At 41.6% G+C, this 25,154-nt stretch overlaps 1 protein-coding gene across 2 annotated transcripts; it reads right to left on the bottom strand.

Moving 5' to 3' along the window:
- Nucleotides 1–70: 70 nt before the first annotated feature.
- Nucleotides 71–25,154, bottom strand: tut4 (terminal uridylyl transferase 4). Of its 2 annotated transcripts, none has more exons than XM_080431494.1 (30): nt 25,019–25,154; nt 22,424–22,977; nt 21,625–21,779; nt 19,212–19,328; nt 18,938–19,115; nt 17,856–17,944; nt 17,576–17,627; nt 16,857–16,926; nt 14,217–14,343; nt 13,181–13,300; nt 12,627–12,821; nt 12,119–12,293; nt 10,271–10,806; nt 9,614–9,764; nt 9,277–9,363; nt 9,084–9,187; nt 8,926–8,983; nt 7,527–7,630; nt 7,309–7,398; nt 7,103–7,216; nt 6,494–6,571; nt 5,727–5,904; nt 5,584–5,631; nt 5,101–5,183; nt 4,882–4,997; nt 4,323–4,477; nt 3,214–3,311; nt 2,430–2,973; nt 1,493–1,663; nt 71–643 (listed from the first exon to the last, which is right to left on the bottom strand). In XM_080431494.1, exons 2-30 carry the CDS (start codon nt 22,896–22,898, stop codon nt 555–557), a joined length of 4,557 nt encoding a protein of 1,518 aa, XP_080287620.1. In that variant the 5' UTR covers nt 22,899–22,977; nt 25,019–25,154; the 3' UTR covers nt 71–554. The 2 variants fall into 2 exon arrangements, with proteins under 2 accessions (XP_080287620.1, XP_080287619.1); XM_080431493.1 differs by having other exon boundaries at nt 2,421–2,973.

The following is a 25,154-nucleotide window of genomic DNA, read 5'->3' on the forward strand; positions in this document are numbered from 1 at the left end:
GAAGGGTCAGACAGTACTCTACCATCTTATCTACAAATGCAGTCAACAAAAACACAATCACGCCACCAAGTTGTTTGCTTTTTCTTTTATTTAGTTTTTTTTCTTTTCTTCAGGGTTTTAGATTTTTCACTTTTTTTTGTCTTTCTTGCTATCCATCTTTTTGGCACTACATAATTAGGGGTGACATGTTAGGTTGTTTTTAAAACAAATGTCTATTTCAAAGCCTTCGTCTTGTGGCAAGCAAAGTATGAATACAGCTAATAAAAATAAAGGTTTACATTTCTCCTCCTTACTTTACACATAAAATAAAAACACTTTTTTGGACCCCTTCAAAAATGGGGGTATTAAAATATTTGACATTTGTATCACAAATCAATGTAATGAGACAAAAAAGAAAACATAAAAACTGTACAAAAATGATAAAATTCCTTTTAAAAATTCTGGTGACCAAATGATGAAAAGTTATAATCAAACTGTTTTTTCTTTACCATGATACAGATCATGATTTACACTGTTGTCTTTTTATATAAGCCAATTAAATGGAGATGCAAGGTTCATTTCTTCTGCTGGATGAAATTCAGATTTACATGGTGCCGGCCATGGGGGACCAATGGGAAATTCTGGTTGGGGTGCACCACAGAACCTTATGAGAAAAATAAAATATATATACAGAAATCAACACATGCAGTGAGTTTGAGAACTTGATATCATTTATTTGAAGTGTAGTATTCATTCATTCAATGGCAATCAGAAAAAAAAATGTTGGCCCCGTCTCATTTAAATCCTAGGCCTCTAGTTTGAGGGCGGCAATATTAACCCATTTAGACCTGAGGCCAATTCTAAAAACGCCTTCTAAATCCTGACCTAAGTTTGCTGAAAAACTTCAAATATTTAAAAAACATGTTGCTATATACTGTACATAGCAACAAGAACCCCAAAAGGGGTTCCTGTCTTGAAAGGTATAGTTACAAATAGGGGTTCCCATCCTAAATGGGTCAAGGTTTATCAGCCAAGCAGTGCAATCAGTAGATCTGGCACTAATGGACTCAGAAGGTTGTCATAATGACAATGGACAACCCACCACTAGAACACTGGCTTTTAATGAATTTTGATTTGTGTGCCCATCCAGTCTATGTGGTTCTCTATATAAGGGGGAAGAAAGACATATTATTAGAATGCCTGTTAGATATGGCCGACCGTTATTAGTCAAACTTGCACATTGTCAATGGAGAATTTCAGAGGCAGCCACGTTAGGAAGGCCACATCCAATGGTGTGCGTGGAAATGGGATAAAACACTGCGCTGGATGTTAAGGTGATTTATACTTAGTTGCACGCCGGTGTCGCACACTGAAAATAGCCGATGTACAAGCTCACAACACGTCACGCTGCGACACATTGCGAGCTTGTAGATCAGCTATTTTTGGTGCACCTTTTATATGCCGAATGGACCAATTGACCACCCGAAAAACTAGATATCCTAGACTCTCTCACCTTGGGCCATGAAAGGCTTGCCGGCTTGGAAGCCTCCATTGCCCTGCTGGAGGAAGTTCTGTGGCATGCGGAAGCCCCAGGAGGGAGAGAGAGTGTACGGGGGCGTGGTATTGTGCTCCCAAGTCCGAGATCCTTGGGTCACGCCCCCAAACTGGGCCTGGAAGCTGGGCTCTGTAGAGATGACGAAGCACTCAATAAACCACTAAAACAAACACGTTGGATATCATCTAATGCCAACCACACATCAATGTAATATTCCAGTCTATATGAGTATACCCAATGTGTCCTGGGGCTGGGCAATTAACCAAAATCTTTTCGAAACCGATGTTTAGAACCAATAACCGACTTAATGTTGCTCGTGCAGGTTAATTGAATAATCGAGAAGCAGGTTTCTTCGTGATAATCTTTGTGTTTCTTATATCGAATTAACAAGGATCAATTCTAATATTATTTTTACAATCCACTAAAGTATTAGTCTGATTAACCAGTTAACCCTGTATGGATCACGTTATCTCCTGGTTCTGATATAATATTAAAATATTTTTTTGAAAAGACGTTTTAAAACATCATTGGCAGGCAAGTGGTGTATTCTAAATGACATTTTAAAACGTCTTTGGCAGGTAATAATAATGTAAATAATCGTTCATTAATCGTAATCGAGGAAAATGTTATTGATGTGATATTGATTTCAAGTCATATCGCCCAGCCCTAGTGTGTTCCATCACCAGCGTTACAATGAACCATCTCCCTTGTCCCAAACTGATAGTGTGTCTTACCTGAGCACACATTCAACCATAGACAGAGGACTGTCTAAGAACAGACTACCTATGATTATATAGATGTTGATCAGTTTTGAGAGACATGGAAAGATTCAAAGCAACAGAAACACTCAGAAAGCTGGTGCAACCAACATACACCCAGTGAGTACCTGACTTGCCTACAGTGCCATTTCCCACAAGTGAGCCCGGTTGTGGAAGGTGGTTGTGCCAGTGGCCTTCCCTGCCCGTCCCGCCCACGCCCAGCTGCCTCCCCGCAGGCTGGGCGAAGATGATGCTGGGGTCGTTCAAATTCATCGGGTTAGGGCTGGCCCCCGAGCCTGCGGGGTTCCCGTTCCCGGAGGCCGGACGCAGGGGGAATTTGAGATTGGGAGGGGAAGGACCGCTGGGAGAAGAGGCTGTGAGGACAGGTCCATGGATAGGCCAGGAGGTAGAGGGGAGGTGGACTGGGTGGTGTGGCTGGCCCTGGGACTGGTGAGAAGGCAGGAGCCCCAGTGCGGTGAGAGTCCCCGGGTGGAACTGTCCCGGGTGGGAGGTGGGGAAGCTAAAGAGAGACAGAGGGACTTGGGCATGGGGGGACTGTTTGTGGGGGCCGGTGGAGCTGGTCTTACTCTGGGAGGACTGGGGAGAGCTGGAGACCTGGGAAGAGCCCTGGGAGAAGGGGGTGGGCTGGGGAGAATAGGGAGGAGTTTGCCGACTGTCCGACTATCAACAGAGTGAAAAAAGGGAAACAAGAAGAAAGCATTAGAATCTATAAAGGTATAAAGCTACATTAAGCATAGTTAAATTCAAACTATATGACATTAAATAAGGCCTTATATGTATAGGTAACAGGTAACATATGACATTAAATGTATAACCACTAGGAGCTGCGGTTTGCAAATACAACATTAAAGTTTGGCCCCTTATATGTACACTCTCAAGAGTTAACGCTCTTCTACTCACACATTCAGAGGGTTGTCTGGTCCTTCCGGGGCGGTCTGGAGTCGTCTGGGGTATGGGGATGGACTGGGAACTCACCATGCTTCGCACCATGTGTGGCGCTAGGGGGGAAGAAATGACCACTGAGAAGTCTGAATGGTGAGCCTCTACAGCCCTCTAGTGGTGAAAGGAGTCATCTGTAGCTTACCTTCTAACTAATCAAATACTATAACCTTACACACAAATCCTTTAAAATAAATAGTTCTAAACGTACACAACTTGGGTTAGGAATTCAAGGTGGCACAAAAAAAGTACATCGTTGCATTGAAAGGATCACGGATACAGATAGATTTTCGATTAATAAAAGAAGGTCAAATACTGCATGTACATTTTGGACTTAACTAATCTCAGTCTGGCTGTTGTCATTTCAGTCAGTGTGCCTTTACAGATCTTAATAGCTCAGATTGTTGTAAACACCTGTCAAATCTAATAAAGCCTGAATAACTGGCTAATAGAAAATTTATAAAAGACACTTAAACATAGGCAGCTTCTCTGCATTTGCCACATGCCATTTTTCATGTAATGAATTTCATATATAAAATATAAATATAACTTTCAATGTAACTGCAGAAGCTCCTGTGTACTATTAAATGTTTTTGATTAGGCCAAATGCTTTTAGAATGTGTCACTTTTTTGCCAGTAACAGTCCACAATTCAATATTGGCTACAATATTGATTGTAAAAAACTTGATTTGACACTTCTATCCAACAAGTTTCTGAAGGAGGATATTAGGCTACAATGAGACAGAAGAACTCTGAACACAAAGAATGCAAGAGTTTTAATGTGGGGTTTATGAAGGCCAATTGTTCTAACCAATTAATTACCATCGTTTAGAAGCTTTTACAAATAAACAGTCCAGCCTTTCTGGCCACATCTTTCAAAAACTATTTCTAATTTCAATAAGACTAACCTGGTGCAGATCACCTTACTTGCTTAGCCGATCTACAAGCTCACAACACGTCACAACACGTTGTGAGCTTGTAGATTGGCTATTTATGGCGAAGATATTTGGTGTAAAATGTAGGTCCCAGTACGGATGTGTCGGTGGACTATGTGGTGGGTGCTGGTGTACCTGGTACGCCGGTGGCCCGCTGTCTGAGGTGGCGGTATTCTGGGCAGTCCCTGCGTACGTGGCCCATGTCCCCACACTGGAAGCAACGCCTCTCCCTGGGTTCACGCTCATCCTCTTTTATATCGTCTTCTTTGTCGTTTTCCTTCTTCTTCATTCTGGTGGGGGAGGGGGGGGGCACAAAAGAGAAGGCAGGCGAACACATTCAGTTACATCAAACCCCAGAGTTTGGAGAACAGATTCTTCCTTCCCGCAGGGATATCATGAGGTTTTTTGTCCCACTGTCACCACTGTCTCACCCTCTTATTAATTTCCCCCCATCACCCGACTAGCGGACTTGCTTCAATAAACTTCTACACACCTACAAGCCTTCTCTGACTTTCTTTTCTCCAAATGTAATGATGATAGCAACCTTTGCTAAACGGCCATTCACACCAAGCACGATAACTATGATACATTTTACTCAGTAAAGAACACACTTCAAGATTATTAGATCAAACGAAAAGAAAATAATCTATAAGTTGCTGCCTAAGAACTAAGCGGTTGCATGTTGCCCATGTACCTGCGTCTCTTAGGACAGTCCTTCATGTAATGGCCGATCTTGCCACAGATCCGGCAGCACCTGTCGTTAGGCGCCAGCTCCCCATCCGTCAACACCTTGGAGTCAAAAAAGTAGTCCTGTCACAGGAAAAGATAAAAACACCACACATTTCAGGAAAAAGAAGACATCAGTAAACCATGGTTTCAAAATTGAGCCTGGCTGCATGGCTGTCAAACCCACCGCCTCCATGCCAGGTTGGGGGTAGAATGGAGTACCGAACAACTTCCTCCCGTTAATGAAAGCCTTCATGATGAAATTTGTCACTGAGAGAGGAAACACAGAAAGTGAGCGAGTGGCACAAAGGGCTCTATTGTTCCAACATTTTAAAGTTATTCAGATGGAGAGTAAATTCAGAAAATTAAGTAAGCATGAATTCTAAATCCATATGACGAAATAGAGGAATGGCAGTCATTTCTTAACCAACACACAAAGGAAAGCACTTTGCATCTGCATGCATGTCCATCTGTACCTACAAACCATTTTCAACCCCACAATGGTGCAATGCCATCAGAATCACACCACTAATATAACACCAAAGCCTGAATAATATGACAAATTGCCATTTGGAAATGCCATTTTCATGAACTAAAAAGAGAAAACATATTTGTTTGACATATCTGCTCATAATGGAGTATAAAGAATCACAGTGTCTCTTGGACTTACTCTTACGGGACACTCCAGCACCAAGATTATGGTTCAAGTCAAAAGGATCTGCGGAGCAAAGCAGGTGATATGATAACAGGACACTGGGCACAATGATAAGAGGAAGATAAACTATGAGCTGCTTAATAGTCTTGTGTGAATACCTTCAATAGCGATGCACTTGCTGGTCCACTGTTTCTCAAAGGTGGTGAGGCGTTTCCTTTGGCGGATGCTGATGACATGCTCTTTGAAGTCAAACTCCTCTGTGTAAAAGCGCAGCAGGCCCAGCCACAGCTCTCCTACAGACTCCTTGCACTGTTGTAGCTCCGGGAGGCGGCGACGCTGTGACGACATACAATCAATACATTGTACCCTGAAATATTTCTGGGCAAATTGGACCCACTGGTAGAATCTATTAATATTTGGGGTCACTTATTAAGCACTTAAAACCTGATATAATTTGTTGACTGGTTTCCGCCAGGGGTCTACACTTGATACTACACCAATTCTCTTCACCAAAAATAGCCAATCAAGCTCACAACATGGCATGATGTACTGTGAGCTTGTAGATCGTCAATTTACACGATTCATTTAATGAAATATCTAATTTTGCATAAAGTTATTCAATGTGTACAATTCTAATTCAAAAGGTTCTCCCCGAGTAGTGAATACAAAATAATTTAATAACAGGATCTTCCTGATTCAAATCCTGATTCAAATCCTTGCCCTCAGTGCCTGTATATTTCTGACACTGGAATACAGGGGATGGTTTGAAGCACAATTGTCTACAGTAATGTCCGGCACATTTAACCTGAAATAGGTGACGCCACACTATGTTTCAAGCGCCCAATATTAAAAACGTGATGGCAATATTGGCATTATTCTGCCATCATGAATACACCTTTTGCTAAATTATTTCCGTTAAACTCACCAGCTCCACAAGATCGTCGAAAAAGAACGCATTCCATCCATCCACCATTCTCTGTGGAACGCTCTTCCCATCAAAGATCTGAAAAGAGGTCATACGTAAGTCTTACTTTACGAAAGGGTCTTTATGTGCGCTCGAGCAGCGCAGGGCCAAAGTATTGGTCCACCACTGCAGAGCTTGGGGGCTTGAATCCACTGCGGTGCTTCCGGTTTTGGCAGAATGTCTATAGGAACACGATTGGCTGTGATCGGGGGAGGGTGATCTTTGTCACGGCACATACTCCTATGGGCTGGGACGGCGCCTGTTGAGGGGAATATTGAATGGGAAGAGTAGGACGGAGGCGTCAAGTCCTCCGGTGGGGGCTCCTCACTGGCAGTTGAGCCAGTAGGGTACAACAGCAATGGAAACACAGAAATAATTGGCATAACGACTAAATTGGGGAGAAAAAAGGGTTGGCATAAAGACTACATTGGGGAGAAAAAAGGGGTCAAAATAACTGGCTTCTATAAATTAAATTAGTCGCTTCAATGTGACTCATTCGCTCTCAGTGGTCATGAATGGAGTGTAGACAGTAGACATTCACTGATACGTTGAGGTGGCTAGGGCACGTACCTCTTGAAGGACAGGGATGACTGGGGACTGCCTCTGCTGCAGAAAGTAAAGCACCATTAGGATGTAAGCGTAGGACGAGAGACTCCCCCTGGAGGCATCCCCAATGTCACAGCGCTGGAATCACAGACAAATTTAGGCATGCAGTGAAAAATGAGACCTTGAAATGAAATTGATAAATCTAGCAACTGCTTGCAATAGTGGCATACCTTCGCAAAGACTTTCATGGTGTATCCCAGGTATTGCACACGTGGATCAAGGGCAGCATACGTAGCCAGCATTCTGGTGTTATGTTGAGCCTGCAAGGAAAGTCTCACTCAATGTACTTTTAACAATAAACATAATGACTACGAAGAAATTATAATAATACAAAAAAATCCATTTTCAAGTGTACTTTCTTTTAGGTAAGAATGCACATCTCCCTTACCAGAGTGTTGTAGAGGCTAATGTCTCCCTCCAAGCCACTTTGTCTATGCTCAAACTTCACAATAGGCACTTTAGCTGTTGTGATAGGCAAGATATTCCTCAGACCTGCAATAAGAAAAACAAGGGCAATTAGGAGCAGGGCTTGACAGCCAGGATTTGATTTGCTGGGGATCCATGCCACTTCTTTTGAGATCCCTTCCTCTTTTATTTTTTCATCTCTGATGGGCACATGTTTTATCCCTGCTGAATTAACATGCATTTCCTTTTGGGAAATGCATGATAATATCAAAGATAATAGATATAGATAATAGAAGATAATATCAAAGTCTAACAATTTAATAAAAACAATATGTTAACCACATTAACACATTGACTGCCAATCACGTAGATCTACGCGAACCGCTTTAAAGCCGCCACGTGCCAATCGCGTAGATCTACGTGAAGTGAAAAAAAAAAAAAAACCAAAGACCAAGGAGATATGATTAGTTGAAGATCTAGACTCCTATCCACTTCCTTGTTAACTTAAAACTTAAAAATGCTGTATTTCGGCTCCTGAGTACTTTTTCCAATGAAAAACTCTGGCACTGGCTAAAAAAATATGCAATAATTCTGGCAGTCAATGTGTTAAAAGGGATATTTCACTTTGAAACAAGTTTGGGGTCATTTTAACGTCTACTCACACTTTTGGGAGCACCCCAGACAGTTATTAAGTTGCTTGATTCAGTATTTAGACATTTGATATTCATTTTATCAGATACCCTTCACACTTCATACAGTACATCACACTCCATTTTAACCATGATGGATTCATTGAAAACACCTGTCCTTGGTTCTAGTGGCTGATATTGTCCATTTAATACATGAGGGGGTTGTGTTTTTCCAATTACTCTTTTCATTTATTTCATTCTTTTCATTTTCCCAAAACAATATTAAAACAATGAAAAAATACGCCCCCCTTGTGCATTAGAAGGACAATATCAGTCAACTGAACCAAGGACGGTGTTTTCAAATAATCTAACATGGTTAAAATGGAGTTTGAAGTTATAATGGGTTGATATGTCTGATAAAATGAATACCATATCTAAATACTGAATCAAGCAACTTTAGTTGTCTGCGGTGCTCACAAAAACCTGAGTAGACCTTAAAATGACCCCAAACATGTTTGAAAGTGAAATATCCCTTTAACCCTGGTGGCCCCATTTTGGGCAAATCTTCTAAAAGTTTTCAAACATTTTAAATAAAAAACCCTCTCAGTTTTTCTACAAATTGAATGCTGCACTCAACCTTCCATCCATCCATCCATCTTCAACCACTTATCCGGAATCGGGTCACGGGGTTAACAGTTCCAGCAGAGACTGAACCTTCCCTCACTCATTAAAAGATGTGGAGGAAATCTTTACCTGTATGCTTCTTTAACACTTTGGCAAGGCCTTCGATGATCTCCTTGCAGTTCAATGTCTGCTTAGACAGATAAAAAAAGGTCAGATCACCAAATCTATTCACTCATAGACAATGTGTCAGGATTCGCACCCAGTAGCAGCGTGTCCCGTCCACCTACCTCTGCGGTCTCATGGCCTTCCAGGGTCATGCAGATGTCAAGGTCACTGTCTCGGAAGCCAAACCCGTTCTTGGAGGAGCCAAACAAGCACAGCTGAGCCTTGTCTGCAGGGAAGGACAGAGAAAGAATGTTACAGTGTTGTCTAAACAGAGTGGTTCGTTGCCAGTTGGCATACAGTAGGCATTCTACTCACCGTTGAACTCCTTTCGTATGAACCTCTCTAGACCGACAAGGATCTGTTCTCTCTTCTGCTGCTCAAGCCCAGATGGGGACAGTTCATCTGCAAAACAGACAGATATATTACAGATACTTCCAACTGGAATCTTTCCACCGATGACAGTAGATAGTGCTTCCTGGGATGTGCAGGTAAAATACAGAATATGCTCCTGCATTAGTCATCCAAGTGAATGTGAACAGACACATTGTATACGAACTGCATTTTCTTTTTTTTAATAAAGATTTCTGTATGTATGACTTTTGACTCCAAAACATTTTGAAGCGTGTTATGTAGTATGAAGTGGAAAACGTACGATAGCAGAGTCTACAAAGCCCGTCGAGGATGTCTCTGAAGTGGTCCGGCATGGGGGGGAGAGGCTTGAGCTCAATCTTCTTAAAGTCCTCGGGACACTCGTCTTTAAGGTGACCGTCTCTTTTGCAGATGCTGCACACGACGGTTGGTGGCTACAGACAAACAGTAATCACAAGATTGTGTATACAGTCATGTACATCCCATTTTAATCATGAATCTTTAAATGTATTCAACTAACATTTTAATTAAGAGTTGCAACAGTTAATCAATTTAATAAAATAATCGATTTTCAACAATACAAAAAATTACAAGCTGACAATGCATCGCGTGTTGTCAGCTTGTAGATCAGCTATTTTCAGAATTTGTGCACAACACTATTGTACGACAAAGGCAAATAGGGCTTAGTCAGGGTTAATCAGCCTAATCAATTTAAAAATAATTCAATTAGAAAATTATTGTTGTTAATGTTTTTATCCATGCTTCTCGATTATTCGATCAATCAAAATGTCATCGAAAGACTTATCGATAAAAAGACAAAATAAGGTGCAGCCTTATTTTGATTCAATTTTTTTTTTCTTATCAATTGTTTTTATTTTGATTCAAATATTATTAAAAGAAAATAATAAATCAACAGATTTGATGTGTGTTGGTTATTCACCTTCCCACCAGTGAAAAGCATTCTATCAAAGATATAGTGCAGGTCCTGTGGGCTGACGAGACCCCCCTCTGAAAGCACGTTCTCTTCCTCCCCCACTCCCTCGTTGTCACTGTCCAGCAGGCCGTTGGGGGAGAGGGGAGGGCTTACGGGCCTCTCAGAGGGACTGTCCCCCTCGCTGAGGACCAGGTCCACGAGGCTGGCCTCCAGCGTCTTCTCCTTCTTCGGAAACGGATGCAAGCTTTCCTCTTCGTCGCTCCCCTCCTCTTCCTCCTCCTTTGACTCGTGCTGCCCTCCTCCAGGCGCCGGAACTTTCCCGTCGCCCTCTCCCGCCTTCGAGGAGGCGACTTCATTCCTCTCAGACGCTTCTGACTTGGGGTCGTGCTTTCTGGCCTTCTTGGCTCTCTGGCGCTCCCCGCTGCCCCTGGTCTGGGGGCAGGCGAAATACTTGTAAGCTGTGCGGAAGCGTTCCTGAATGTACTCAAAGACCATCTGGCTGTTCAGGCTTCGTGCAACGTTCCTCTTCAGGGCAAAGGGATCTACAGTGGAGAAAATCACAATCAGAATCCGTTTTATTGGTCAAGTATGCTCACATACGAGGAATTGACTAACCCTAACCCAGACAGAGGAAAAAGAAAATGACAAATGGCAGATTAAGAAAATGTTTTAATATAAGAGCAAGGTGCAGAGTTTCACCTCCTTTTTAACAGTGAAATTCCAAAATGTTTGCGTGACACTTCCAGAATCTTTTTCAAAATGTCCATGTATTTCTGCATTCATTGAGTCACTGCTGTAATACATGAACCCTAGCATCCCTATTACGGGCGTGTCATAATAGGCAAACATTCGGCAAAAACAGCAAATCACAGATAGCAAGTTACAGATAGCAGCTCACAACGCGTGTTGTGACCTTGCAGATCGATTATTTGGTGGAGGGGAAAAAGGAGTGGGCCGTGCATAGAGCTCCGGGGGACACCGCTCAACAAAGTATACACTGTAGATTGTTAATTCAAATGGAAAAGGGAAAATTGACAAAATAGCACTATCCACACAGACTGAATGCCTGGTTCAGTGAATTAATTTCAAACTGAATTATAATAAACGGCAATCATGATCATTTGTAGATAATGATTTTTCAAAACGTTATCTCAAATTCTATAACTTCTATAAGCATTTTCATGACCATGGCATCTCTCAAGCTTCCACTAGTCCTTCTTTTGGCTGGCCAAGGTGACTGAAGAGATATTCCATCTCTTTCAACTTTTACATGCATAATCAGCTTTTTTGTAAACGTTATGTTTACTGTTACATCAATTACGATGCCATGGTGGAAGTCACTTGCCTGCAATGTGTCATCAAGTTCTTCCAGCGAGGTTAGCTCTCTGCATGTCATTGATGGAGCCACTATGATTGTATAGACGCGCGTCAGTTTTTAATTCGGGGGCTTTTACTAATTCGTACAACGGACCGAAGACATAGAATATCATTTAATAATTTAATTGTCATAAATGTTTGTATTGTAATGACGAGTTACTTAAAAGCCTAATAATAAAGATAATATTAATAAATACTTAAAACGGTGTCAGTTGAAATTCTTATCGGCCAATGGCCGGTAAATGCCAGCTAAACCAAAAACCCTGCCCTAAAAAGGTATACAAAGTCAAAACACCTGCAAAAACTAGCAAGTAAAATTGTCTGCCTGAAGAAAAATTCAAGAGGCGGCAAGAAAATCAATGTTTGGCCAATGGATATCATGATATGACTTATCCCCAGTCGTATGGACTAGTGTTACTTCTTACAGTGGGTGGCAGCATGTTCAGATTTGAGTGTTTGGTGGAGTGGGTTCTTCACCTTCGATGGCTAGCCTTCGACGAGGCCAGTTCTTGGCCTCCCTGGAAAGCAGCTGTTTGAGACGGATGCTGATGATGTGTTCCTCCAGGGCAAATTCCAGTGTGTAAAAACGTAACAACTCCAACCACAGCTGCCCAAGTGACACCCCTTTGCCCAGGTCAAGGGTTAAGCGGGTCTTGACAGAACAGAGGAGATTATTATTGTAGGATATAGCCTATACATAAGTGGTTCTCAAACTTTTGGATGTCAACGGCCCCCCAAATTAATTAGTATTTTGCCACGGACACCCATCTGAAAACATTTTGTGCCAGGGATCCCCCCCATCCAAGATTTGTATTGTTAGTCAAACATATTTCCCATTTTTCAATAAATAAAAAAAATGTAAATAGCAGATCTTCAATCTATTTTTTGGGGGGGTTTATTTTAATGATCAATCATTGTGTTCTGGCTTCAATCAGCATACTTTAATTTATTGGTACCACAGACACCATGGTGCAGCACTACTCACCAGTCCCTCTCCATACTGGCTCTTTTCAGGTTTATTGTGCTCTGTCCTGGCTTTGCTTTCGCCTCTGGACTCCCCTCTGCCATCACCTCTTCCCTCTGTAGTGCTGGCAGGCCTGTGTTCCCACCTGACAAATATGTCCATCCAGATTCCAGTCATATGATACTCATCCACATGTTTCACATCAAAGCCTTCAATCTGAAAGAGGCAGGGGAAAGAAGTATGTTTATATTGTAGCAAATGGGACACTTGTGCATGTTAACCCATTTAGACCTGAGGCCGATTCTAAAAATGGGCCATGTTAACCCGTGCGTCCCTATTTTGGGAAGAAACACAATTTTTTTCATAGTTTTTCAATGTCTTTCGAAAATAGACGATCTACAAACTCACAACACGTCGCGACACATTGTGAGTTTGTAGATCAGCTATTTTCGAATAGCCAACGTTTAAAATAGAGCTTAAGTGGTTAACATAAACTAGCAAATGTAAAATAAACACACACACATAAAACATTTTGAGATTTGATAAGGTCCATTTGTGATGCCAGGTTGACCTACCCAGTGTCCCAGGTAGACGGGGAGAATGGGCTCTTTCCTCTGCTGCAAGAAGAAGATGACCATGAGGGCAAACGAGTAGGAGGGGATGCCACCTTCTGCCTGGCAGTCGATGTGGCACAACTGTGGAGAAAAGAAAAAAAACATCTGCTTTTAGGCCCTCGGTTTCATTAACCACTTGAACCTTAGCATCCCTATTCTGGCCATGTCAGGCCAATATTTGGCAAAACATAGCAGATCTACGATTGTTAACACATTGGGTGCCAGAGGTTTATTAAAATATTATACTTTGAGTGCCAGGACTTTTTAAACATTTTGAACCTTTTTCAAGTAGTCACAAAAAAATTTCAGTGATCACCGTCCTCACGGTGATCCCCTCATTACACACATACAGGTCTCGTACAATCGGGGGGAAAAAATTTTAAACATTCGGAAATCCATTCCATAGTTGCAGCCAGTTCAAAAAAGTTAAATTAACATTGTAAAAAAAAAAAGTGCACAGGAGCCGAGATACAGGTTTTTGAAGTCATAAGTTAACCAGGAGGTGGATTGGAGTCTAAATCTTGTAGGAGTGATATTTCCTGTTGCTGTGAAGGAAAAAAAAAAAAAAATTAAAAAAAAAAAAAAAAAAAAAAAAGTAATTTTTTTTTTTTTTTTTTCAAAAACCGTATATATACGGTTTTGGCACTCAACGTTAGTATGCGCAAAACCGTATATATACGGTTTTGGCACCCAATGTGTTAAGTTGTGAGCTTGTGGATTGAAATTTTTTGCAAAGACATTTGGTATAGAGGGAAAAATGTATCAATGTATGAAAAATGTAGTGTTAGTACTAGTGTAAGTAGGATTTACGCTTTTTATATTTGTTATGTTTCCCCACATTTCATCAGCACATAAAGAGGACACTGAAGGTGCTACAGGTCTCTGTCGAACAAAACATACTTTTGTAGTGGCTGACCTTTGTTAAACAAAGGATGAATAAAATATTGAAACATTGACTCAAGGCTAAGGTATCAGTTTCAGTGGCAGGCAGTCTTACCCTTCCCCAGTATCGAAATGCGAGGACCAGGGGAACCAATCTGGGCTCCAGGTTAGCCAAGGCTGCCAGGTGATTGGTGGTGAGACAGGCCACATCATTGCCTGCACTCACTTTACACAGCAGCCCGCTAGGAGGGAGCACACAAACAATGGAGTTGGATTGGTTGGACGTATTCTGTTGGATAGGATTTTGAACTCGTCACTGAACCATGGGAAAATAACACATATTTCTACTGCTCTCTAAAATAAAGTGATACCACATGACACTATGTAGGCCAGAGTTCAAACAACACAGAGAAAGTCATTTTGATTATGTAACCAAGACAAGCATGATCGTAGGTGTTCTCAGTTCTAGCCTGAATGGACCATATTCACATGGCAAAACGGTTGCCCTTGTAACACCAGATAATGTAATAACTTATAGTAGATTACAGTTTTAAACTACTAACATCTTCTAGACTGTTGAAAAAATATTCTAAGAGCTAGAACTACCGTATGTTACAGTATGTTGAACATGTTCTGTATGTTATGCTGAACTTGTTTTCTGACAACAGTTAAACTTATCTGCATTCTGTCAAGATCACTTTGGTATTTTCACTGCACTGTATTATCTTTTTTTTGTATGAAAATGGGCAGCAGTTTTCCTTGGCATTCCACTACGTTCTATTTACTTTTCAGTTCGATGCAATAATTTCATATTTGGCAGTTACAGATGCTGTGAGGTCAAATATAAAAAGAGTACATTAGGCCTCCGGTGGTCCAGCAGCGTGACACATTCTGGGAATATAATTTGTGCTTAGCACTAAGTTTACTTTAAATCACTTCAGCGAGAACAGATGTTCTGATAACAAGTTCATGTCCTCTGCAGTCAGTGATTGGGACATTTTAAAGAGAATTTGTGACAATGTATTAAAACTTTCAAAAACCCTTTGAACGCACTTCAAGCATTTAAATAGAATGTCATTCCTATAAAACAAGGAAACTAGATTAGTTACATTGGAATGGAGCGATAATGTCTGGCCCAGCAAATTATTTTGTAGATAATTTACAATGTCTGATTGACAGTCCCACAATGGTAGGATATGGAAAGCAATGGCTTTGCACTGATGAAACCGGGTAGGAGGGCATAAATCTTTCCTTTTTTCTTTGAGTGTTCTGTTTCACTGTCAACTTTACTCTTTAGACTTTTGGATGAAAACCTTCTCTCATGTTTAAAAAACAAACCAAAACTGTGTTTCACATGCCTTAAACAAAATATTGTTTCTCTCCGTTCTCAGAAGAGACCTTGAGGTATGAAAGAGCTCTTGTTTGAAAAGGAATCTGACTGTCTCTTTCTTTTTTACGTTTTGAACTAAATAAGCTTTAAGTGCCACATTCAAGGACAAAATGGATACAAAATGGATAAAGAAGAATTTGTGTCCGCACCTTTAACATTTGATTACACACAAATTTCTATCAGTAGTTACACCACAGACATCTGTATTGATTAAATGTATAGCAGTATAGTTACTATTGTCCATAAGGTGGTTTGTCAGTCCAGTTCCTAAATTAGCCATTGATTGTGTTCTGGCCCACCTCGAGGCCAAACTTATTTGACGACCCCTGCAATATGTGTTTCAAAGTGTGACATATTTGTTTCCAAGTATGACATTCTAAAATAAATCTAAAACAATGATTTTGATATCGTTATTAGATTATCTGGCGTTACAACCCTTAAACACAGCTAAAGCTAATAACATTCATTGTGGGTGCGTTTCATTTGGGTGTACAAATGTGCCAGCATTGACAGCTCCTGTACAGTTACCTTCATGCTGGCACACAGAAACACCTAAATGAAACACATTATATTACCTTCAGCTGTGTTTACCTGTCAAAATGTCTGTTCTGAAAAGCATCAATACGGTGTCATTTCTACTAGAGATTACCGTAACCCATTAAAACCGGGAACGCATCTGTGTCATTTTAAGATCTGGCTATTCAAAAATAGCAGATCTACACGCTCATAGCGTGGAACTTGTAGATCTGCTATTTTTGAAAAATCTTGAAAATGTGTCAAATCTTTGAATATATATTTTTTAAACTGAACATTTTTAACTCAAATCTTTGCTTCTGGGGATTCTACAAATGTCTTCTAAATAAACATTAAATCCCAAGATTTTTGGGAAAAAAACATATGTTGCTATATCAATGGTTCTCAAAATGTTTTCATGTCAAGGACCCCCAAAATTATATGTATTTGTCCACGGACCCCCCCCCCCCCCCATCTCAAAATATTTTGTTCCAGGGACCCCCAGAAGCAAAGATTTGAGTAAAAATGTATACTGTATATATTCAAAGATTTGCAAGATTTTTCACGTATTTTCAAAAATTGCAGATCTACAAGCTCGTAGCGCGGCACTTGGTGCCGCACTATGAGCTTGTAGATCTACTATTTTTTTTAATAAAAAACGTTTCTGGTCTTAATGGGTTAAATATTTGCTGTGGAGCCAATGATGCTACATCACCACTAATCATTGGTAGGCTGCAAATTCCATATATGTGTTGTAAAGATGGCTAATCAGTCTAGAAAGGTCATCTAAGTCAGTTAATGCATGTAACTGTGATGATACAATGAAATGTGTACATGTGATACAGCACTGACCTGCTAATATCCCGACAGAACACTACAGGAACTTTGGCATGAAAGTCAGACTCGACCTCAGAATATTGAGCTGGGGGGGGAAATTGAAGTATCGAGTAAATTACCTCAAACAAGTCACAGGATCTTAGTTTAGCAGCTGGTTTCACTTCTATTCTACCTCTATAAAAGGGTAATATTATCTAGCCAAACAATGAGAAGTGAGGTCCTTAGGGAGAATCAAATCCAGGACAGGAAACTACCTGTTTTGTATGTTGGCTGGCTGGCTGCAGTGGCACTTTAATCCCCAAATTCCGTCGGCACTTTTGCCTTTTTGTTATTTGTAACAGAATAGGACCTTCAAATGGTTACTTACCACAGGGCATAATATAGTAGACAGTTATCCATTATTAGAATATGTTTGGTGCCTTGTGGCTGGTCTGAGTTTAGCAGGTCTGGTTATATTTAATGACATTTCAGACCAATGTGCCAAATAGGGAAAGCGTAAATTGATGCATTAGGAAATGTTTGATTGGCCTTTATTTGATTAGGTATAATTTGTCCAACATTAATGTGACTCCAAGGCAAGTCCAGAAGCCACCCACCCACCCACACCCACCCCGCCCCCCCCCCCCCCCCCACACACACACACACACACACACACACACACACACGATGTCTGCAAAACCAATAATAGAATAAAAATAGCTAACAGAATGCCCTGTGTGTAAGGCAAGACTTACGGCTGTTCTTCAGGATTTCAAGCACTTGAATAAGTACATCAGGCTGCGTCATCTGTGCAGGAAACACAGGGCATTCACATGTCACATGTCTTCCCAATCATCTTCATGTGCAATGCCTCCAATCAGTTAAATACCATTCAGGATAATCATGATTAGCTCTGACTGAAAACAACCATTCAGGACAATCATGATTAGCTCTGACTGAAAACAATCAATAACAATGGGATGAGTCATTCCCCAGGTCTTGTGCGTATGTTGCCAGGTAATTGAGCAAACTCACAGTTGAGGGGTAGGTGACATCAATGTTGATGTCACTTGTCTTGAAGGCAAATCGGGTAAGACAGGAACCATACAGACGGAGTGAGCAAGCTGGAAAAAAGTGCCAGAAGGATTATAGGTTGGTTTTATGTCTATTTCAGAATTTGGTCCAAGCTAACCCCCGCCGGGCCCACATCGTTTAAACAAACAGAAAGTCAACACTCAGATATAATGTAGTAAAAAGAGCAGCATTTATTGAACCACCTTACCACTGCTGGCTGTGGGATTGAATCCCTTGGCCTTTACTCCTGTACTTTCCCTACTCTCATTCTCGGCTTTGTTGCATATTGGTGTCGTGCAAAAATAGTTTAAATAATATACAAACTAAAACAAAATAATACAAGCTCACAAAAATACAAGCTATTGTGAGCTTTTACATCAGCTATTTTCACTATTCATGAACTTTTTTTTTTTTTTTTGAAACTTCGCCTATATTGACATGCCCAAAATAGGGATTGTTTATTAACACATTGAATGCCAATCGCGTAGATCTACGCGAACCTATTTAAAGCCGCAGCGTGCCAGTCGCGTAGATCTACGCGAACCGCCGATTCCCATGTTAATCGCCCAAGGTGCACTTTCCGATTTTTTTTGATCCATTTCCGTTTCCGGTTTTCGGTCGGAAACGGAATTATTCGGGTTCCGTTTTTTTCGATCGTATCCGCTTCCTGTCTGGGATCCTGTTTAAAACTCGATTTTCTCGGTTTGTTGTTTTTCTCCTCGCTGATCACTGTTTAGCGTGTATCGGCTGTAGCTTCAAGATGGCGGCTCGCATTTGGAAACTGTTTTCGCTGGACGTTTCTCACGGATCCGCTGTGTGTTTAGAACCAAATGAACGCGCACTTTTAACTTATTTAGCGAGGTCTGTGGCGACATGATAAAAACAAAAAAACAACAATAAAACGCTGGCACTGGTGAGTACATTATGAGATTAAACTCTGGCATGGAATGTGTTAATCGATTATTTTATTAAATGATCTTTATTTTTTTATATAATCGATTAAATCAATTAGTTCGATTAACCCCCAATTAACCCCCAATTACCTGAAAGATGCTGCTGGATGGTCTCCTCCATCCTCTTGACCACGGCCTGTCGGACCTGGAAGTCCTCCTCTGAGATGCCGTGTTCTTTAGCCGTGTTCACCACAGCTGCATCCACTGCCCTCAGTTGGGCAGGGGAGGGGGGCTGCAGGGCACGCAATTCATTCTCCTCCTGCTTCTCCTGAAATCGCACAAAGCATCAACTTGAAACTGTCCATCCATCCCTTTGCTAAGAGTAGACTCTTTTACGACAGCCAGCGAATTTTGTTTCACATACCATCATGTTCTTCTTGTGTCGCTTCTCCTTTATGTGTTTATGAGCTCCCTGGATGTTCTCGATGTGCACCGTACACAGCTTGCAGAAGTACTTGAAATTTGGGTATTCGGGGGACTGCTGTGAAAAGCGAAACACAAAACAAAATCAATTGTAGTTTAACTATGCATTTACTGAATACATCCAAAAACACATCAACCTACGGGGGAAACAAACACCCAGCAGCATACCTCCCTCATCTAGGCTACATTTCTTTATAAACTTTCAGCTGAATGTGAGCCGACAACAGTGACCGAGCTAGAGGGAGAGTCATTTCAACACATATTTAACTACTATCTATCTAAAAACAGATGCAACTCCTGTCAGCCCACTCACTACCTCTGGATGCTATCCAGCACGATACCAATCCAAACTTTTTTATTCTACTGAGGAAATCTGTGCTGAAAGAGAAACAAAAAGACACAGGCTAGCCCCTGGTCCTCTTCAGTCTGTCCATCCTGTCAACCAGGATACAAACGTGTATACTCTCAAGAGTTACAAGGATACATTAACACTGAGCATTTTACTGTGTAAGGTAGCGGTTTAGACATCCCACAAAGATGATCAAGCATAACGGACAGCTACGTGTCCGACCCCTCGTAAAGGACTGATACCCTGCTGAGGGAACGCACCAATGATCAACACACTGATGCTCCAAATTCACATCTGAGTATTTACTACTGTTGGACAGTTGGACTGGACAGACAATAGATATCCAAATCCTCAACTATTCAAAGTAGACTACTATATAGCCACAGTCATTGTCACCTGGCTATAGATTGTTACCTTGCATTTCATCACATGGTTGAATGAGGCTATTCTCTCAGGTAAATAGCTTAGCTTTGGTTCACCAGAAATCACCAGAAACCAACAGAAATGGATTTGCACTCAGCAAAGCTCCTCCATTCTAATGCATGCACCTAGCCACATGAATCCTAGCATCCCTATTCTGGGGTGAACATTCTGTGAAGATTTTCAGATGTAGAGCTAGTAGATGTAGATTATTTTTGGCAAAGATATTTAGTGTACAGAGGGAAACAAGGAGGGCCGTATAGACCCCTGGGGGATGGCGGTCAACTAAGTAGAGTTTAAGTGATTAATGTTAGGGATCTGATCATGGCATATTTGAATTTGTATTGGGTATCAGGTATTTCTAAGCAGTCAATTTGCAATGCTTTGTACATTTGACCCCATTATTGCGCTCCGTCCATCTGTCATATAAACGGACATTATGCACAATTTGAGACAGCAAGTAAAATACGTCTTTTTCGACCAATCACAATACGTCTAGTCAAAACACAACCGGTCACACAACTCCATTATGGAGTGAAGCGACACAGAGCACAGACCCGTGTCATGGAAAAGAGGCACATAGATGTGGAAGATGCCTTTATATATGCTTCACAGATCTTACTCCTGCAAAGCAAGCGACATTGTACCTCATTCAGAAAACTTCTTAAATTCTTCTTACTTTTGTTCTTGTTAAAATAGCCAACCAAAACGGTAAATGGATTCATGAAATAGGCGGTCCCTTGATTCTGTTTGTGCACCAGATGGTGAAAGACAATTGATCGTTTTCACAGCAGCCATTTTGACTGGTGAACACATCTGAAGGTAATAAAGGTTAATTGTGGGCGTGTACGTGCATAACTGTACAGGAATTCACCTTGCACACATAACACCTACATGAGACACACCCGCCACAATTGATGTTGTTACCATCAGCTGTTTACCCATCAAGATGTGAAAAGGGTCTATTGTTCCTAAATTGATTTGCATAGTTAAACAACTTAAATAAGCTAAATATAATACTTTTCAAAAACAACATGAACATCAAGGTACAGGGTGCTGACAGGCTCTTCAAAATGTAGAGAAAGTTTGCCTTGTGGCTGAGTGGAACATTACACACACACACTTTATTTTTATTAGAGGAGATGGAGCTGCTACAGATCACCTTCAGCCATGGACTCATCCCCCCTGACACTTTGCACAAAAGCATCCGAAATGTTCCTATCAAATCTTATGTACTGACTCTGCCAACAGAATCAACCTACAAGACATGCTCCCTTCCACAGCTCCACCTTCAGCCAACAATGTGGATATGTCATATTTTGGTATATTGGTTCACAATTCTACATAACATTATACTTATATGCACATTTTACATGATTTGGTCACTTTTATGTTCTGTGTGTGTGTGTGTGTGGGGGGGGGCACATAAATTGTGCATATAATGCATTTTTTAATCTTTTATTAAATGTTTCTTCTTTAAACATTGACTTAATTTCTTATATTTTAATTTAACCTGAATTAGGATATCAGGATTATATATCCCACCAGAGATTAACAAAGTGTATCCTGTTTATGGTTAACTTACCTTCACTAGTCTGTGGATATAATCTCTGTACAGACGCTCCTCTGCCTGCCGGAGGCCCAGCTGTTGCTCAGTGAGAATACCTTCCTCCATGACGGCCCCCACCTCGGTACTCTCTTCAGCAGATCGACCCTGTGACAGTACTGTCTTCTTCACCCCTGCACACAGTCGGCCAGATAAATCAGCAACTCTTACTCAGTATGATACTGAATTAGGGCAATATATATCGATATTTTATCGATATCATCATACGATATAAGACTAGATATTGTCTGGGATTTTGGATATTGTAATAATGTGATCTGGCATAAGTGTCGTCTTCTCCTGGTTTTAATCACTTAAGCCCTATTTTACACTTTCAGAAATGTTCACAAAAATGTGTCACGATTTAAACGGTTGTGATCTTGTAGCCATTTTTGAACATTTTTGAAACATTTAAAAAGGTAAAATGATATCGTCACAATACGATATCGGGCTAATAGTATAAAATAGTGATATATTATTTTATTTTGTCCATATCAACCCATCCCTAGGTTACAAAACAGCTAATAAGCATCTGAAACCAGGCTAGCAACACTCAACTGGAGCAAAGTGGTTTAAACCGGCCATGCCATTAGAGCCCTCACACGTTTAAAAATAAACTGCAAAATGTAAGATTATTATTAGAGTCCGATTTTGGGGGGGTTATATTGTATATTCACTGAAGAGTATTGTAAACAACAGCAAAAACTTTTAAGTGAAATACAAGTACCATAATTAAAAAAGAAAGCAATTGAAAAACAAAACTTGACAATAGACACACCAAGGAACTTGTCCTTCACTGGAGCAGCCATGGTCGTCTGCTCGGAAAAGCCTTTCTGTGGTGTACCAGGCAGCAGAGCAGTACGGGTCTCTCTGTTTCCAGATGAGCTTCTGTGTGCAGCCACAGAGGGGCTGGAATCAGGAGCTTGTCCTGCCAGCTGCTGCTGGCTGATCACTTTCCCTTTGACTCTCTCCCCAGAGCTCGTTCTCCCAGTCAGCCTGCAGGCTCTTCCTCTCCCCTTATCCTGGGGGCTATCTGCAGGGGTCTTGCCAGGCACCCGGCTTCCCTGGCTGCCTATGTTATGGTCATCCTTTGTGGTATTATGGCTTTCCTTGCTGCGGAGAGCACTCTTGTTGCCATCTCTCTGTGCTGGAGCATCTTTAGTGGGCTTGGTACTAGGCAGAGATTTGACTCCTCTTGCCTCGTTACGAGATGGCTTGACTGTTTTTACTGGGCTTTTTGAGGTCTCCTCCATGCCTCCCGTCCTCCTCTTTTGTCCCTGACGACGAACGACACTACGTTCAGGGTGACAGGGGAGGAAAGCCAAATGGAATCTGGAAATTGTGGGAAAATAGACAAATGTCTTCTTAGCCAACAATGATCTAACCAGATTGCATAATAAAAACATTATGCAATTCTTCATACCAACTTCAAGTCAAGTAAAGCAAAAACACCTAAACAATTCATGTGTTTTGTTTTTAAACGAGTCTGGTGCAGTCGGGGTCTAGCCGCAAGCAACTCTTAGATCCTATTTTTTATATCTGGAATCTAGAGTTGCAATACGAACTAGAGCCCTGCACGGGCCGAGAATGTGGGCCCAAGCCCGGCCCTGGCCCATGGTATTCAGCCCGGCCCGGCCCCTGGCCCGATAGGTGGCGCAATTTTACAGTCCGAGCCCGGACCTGGCCCGTGGTATTCAGCCCGAGCCCGGCCCTGGGCCCGTGTGTCAAATACAGAATCAGCCCAAGCCCGGCCCGTTTTGGCGGGCCGGGCCGGGCCGGGCTTCAATGATCAATTATCTGCGCAAAATGTTCTGTGAGCCCGAGCCCGGCCCTGGGCCCGTTTGTCAAATACAGAATCAGTCCGAGCCCGGGCCTGGCCCGTGGTATTCAGCCCGAGCCCGGCCCTGGGCCCGTGTGTCAAATACAGAATCAGCCCAAGCCCGGCCCGTTTTGGCGGGCCGGGCCGGGCCGTGGGCGGGCTCTGGCGGGCCTGCAGGACTCTAATACCAACCCTGGACAGCCCATACATCCAAACAGAAAACACCTATCTGATTGTATTAAACAACGTTAAACTCACCAGCATTGCAGCTGTAAATGCTTGAATTATCCTCTATCTGCTTTTTTGATTGATTGATTGATTGATTGAACACTTTATTTAGAAGTTTGCGGAAAAAAGCACATGAAAGTACAGTTCAAATACAAGGTCAACTAAATAGGATTAAACAAAAAGAAAAGCCAATGGCTTGTTTCAATTGCTTGTTTCCTGCTAAGTTTTTGTTTCATAAAAATCCACCAGACAGATGTTATGAGCTAATCACTCGACGGTCCTGCAACTGTTTCGAAATTGCACATAATGCAGGAGGCAGCAGGAGTCTGCAGGACGTTGCGTTATTGAAAACGAACGCTTCCAAACTCCAACACTTAGGAAAATAATCACCTGCAGGGAATTTATTGACAGAAGGTAGCTCATAACATGTGAGGTCTACGGTCGATTTTTTTATGAACCGAAAACGTTGCAGATAGAAAGAGGATAATTCAAGCTTTCCATACAGCTGCAATGTCAAGGGTTGGTATTGCAACTCTAGATTCCAGATATTAAAAATAGGATCTAAGAGTTGCTGGCGGATAGTAGGGGTCACGTCTCAGATGAGCCCACAAGGCAGAGCTACAATGCCGGCTTTACTGGCCTCCCACACACACTACTCCTCATCAGTCATGACATCACAACAACACAGATACACACTGCTGCTATGGCTACCTGAACTTCCAATACACAAGTGAAAAAGCAAAAAGGCCATCATGGAACTCTATGGCACTCGCCGAAAAACTAATGTCAACTTATTGCAGTGGTCTTCAACAGGGGGTCCTCAAGAGTTACTACAGCCAGGGGGGCCGCCAGATCTTTGTGTGATATGATTTTTTAAAATATACATTAACCACTTGAACCCTAGCATCCCTTTTCTGGGGAGAACTTTAGCCAATAATAGTAGATCGGCTATTTTTGGCAAAGAGTGTAGAGGGAAAAAAGAGCAGACCAAGTAAAAAATAAAAAAAACTTTAATCTGAACCACAATCTTATACAATATAGAGGGGGTCCCTGCCTCATCTCTCTCTCTCAGCTAGGGGGCCCTGGGCCTGAAAAAACGTTGAAGACCCCTGACTTAAGTGAAATCCAGGGCAGTTTAATTAACACAAATCCGTGCTGTTCTACCAAAACTTGCAGCGTTTGGCTTCCTGGGGTCTGTTTGTTTGGGTTACTTCTCTGTTAGCTGTCCCCGTTTAGCTTAGCTAGCTACATAAACAACAAGCCACGAAACATCTGAGCTGAATTGGTTTTGAGCGACACCGCGGGTCAGAGCGTGCATTAACTTACTTTTATGATTCAGAATGGAAAATTAATTGCCAAGTTATTGTCCAGCGTTCTCCAAATTCCCGTTAAGCATATTGTTTTTCACATCCCACGGCCCTCCCTGATCAAAACAGCAGCCATAGATGCCATGTTAATCAAT

This window comes from Gymnoscopelus braueri (genome assembly GCF_963280865.1).
Source record: "Gymnoscopelus braueri genome assembly, chromosome: 6".
NCBI lineage: Eukaryota > Metazoa > Chordata > Actinopteri > Myctophiformes > Myctophidae > Gymnoscopelus > Gymnoscopelus braueri.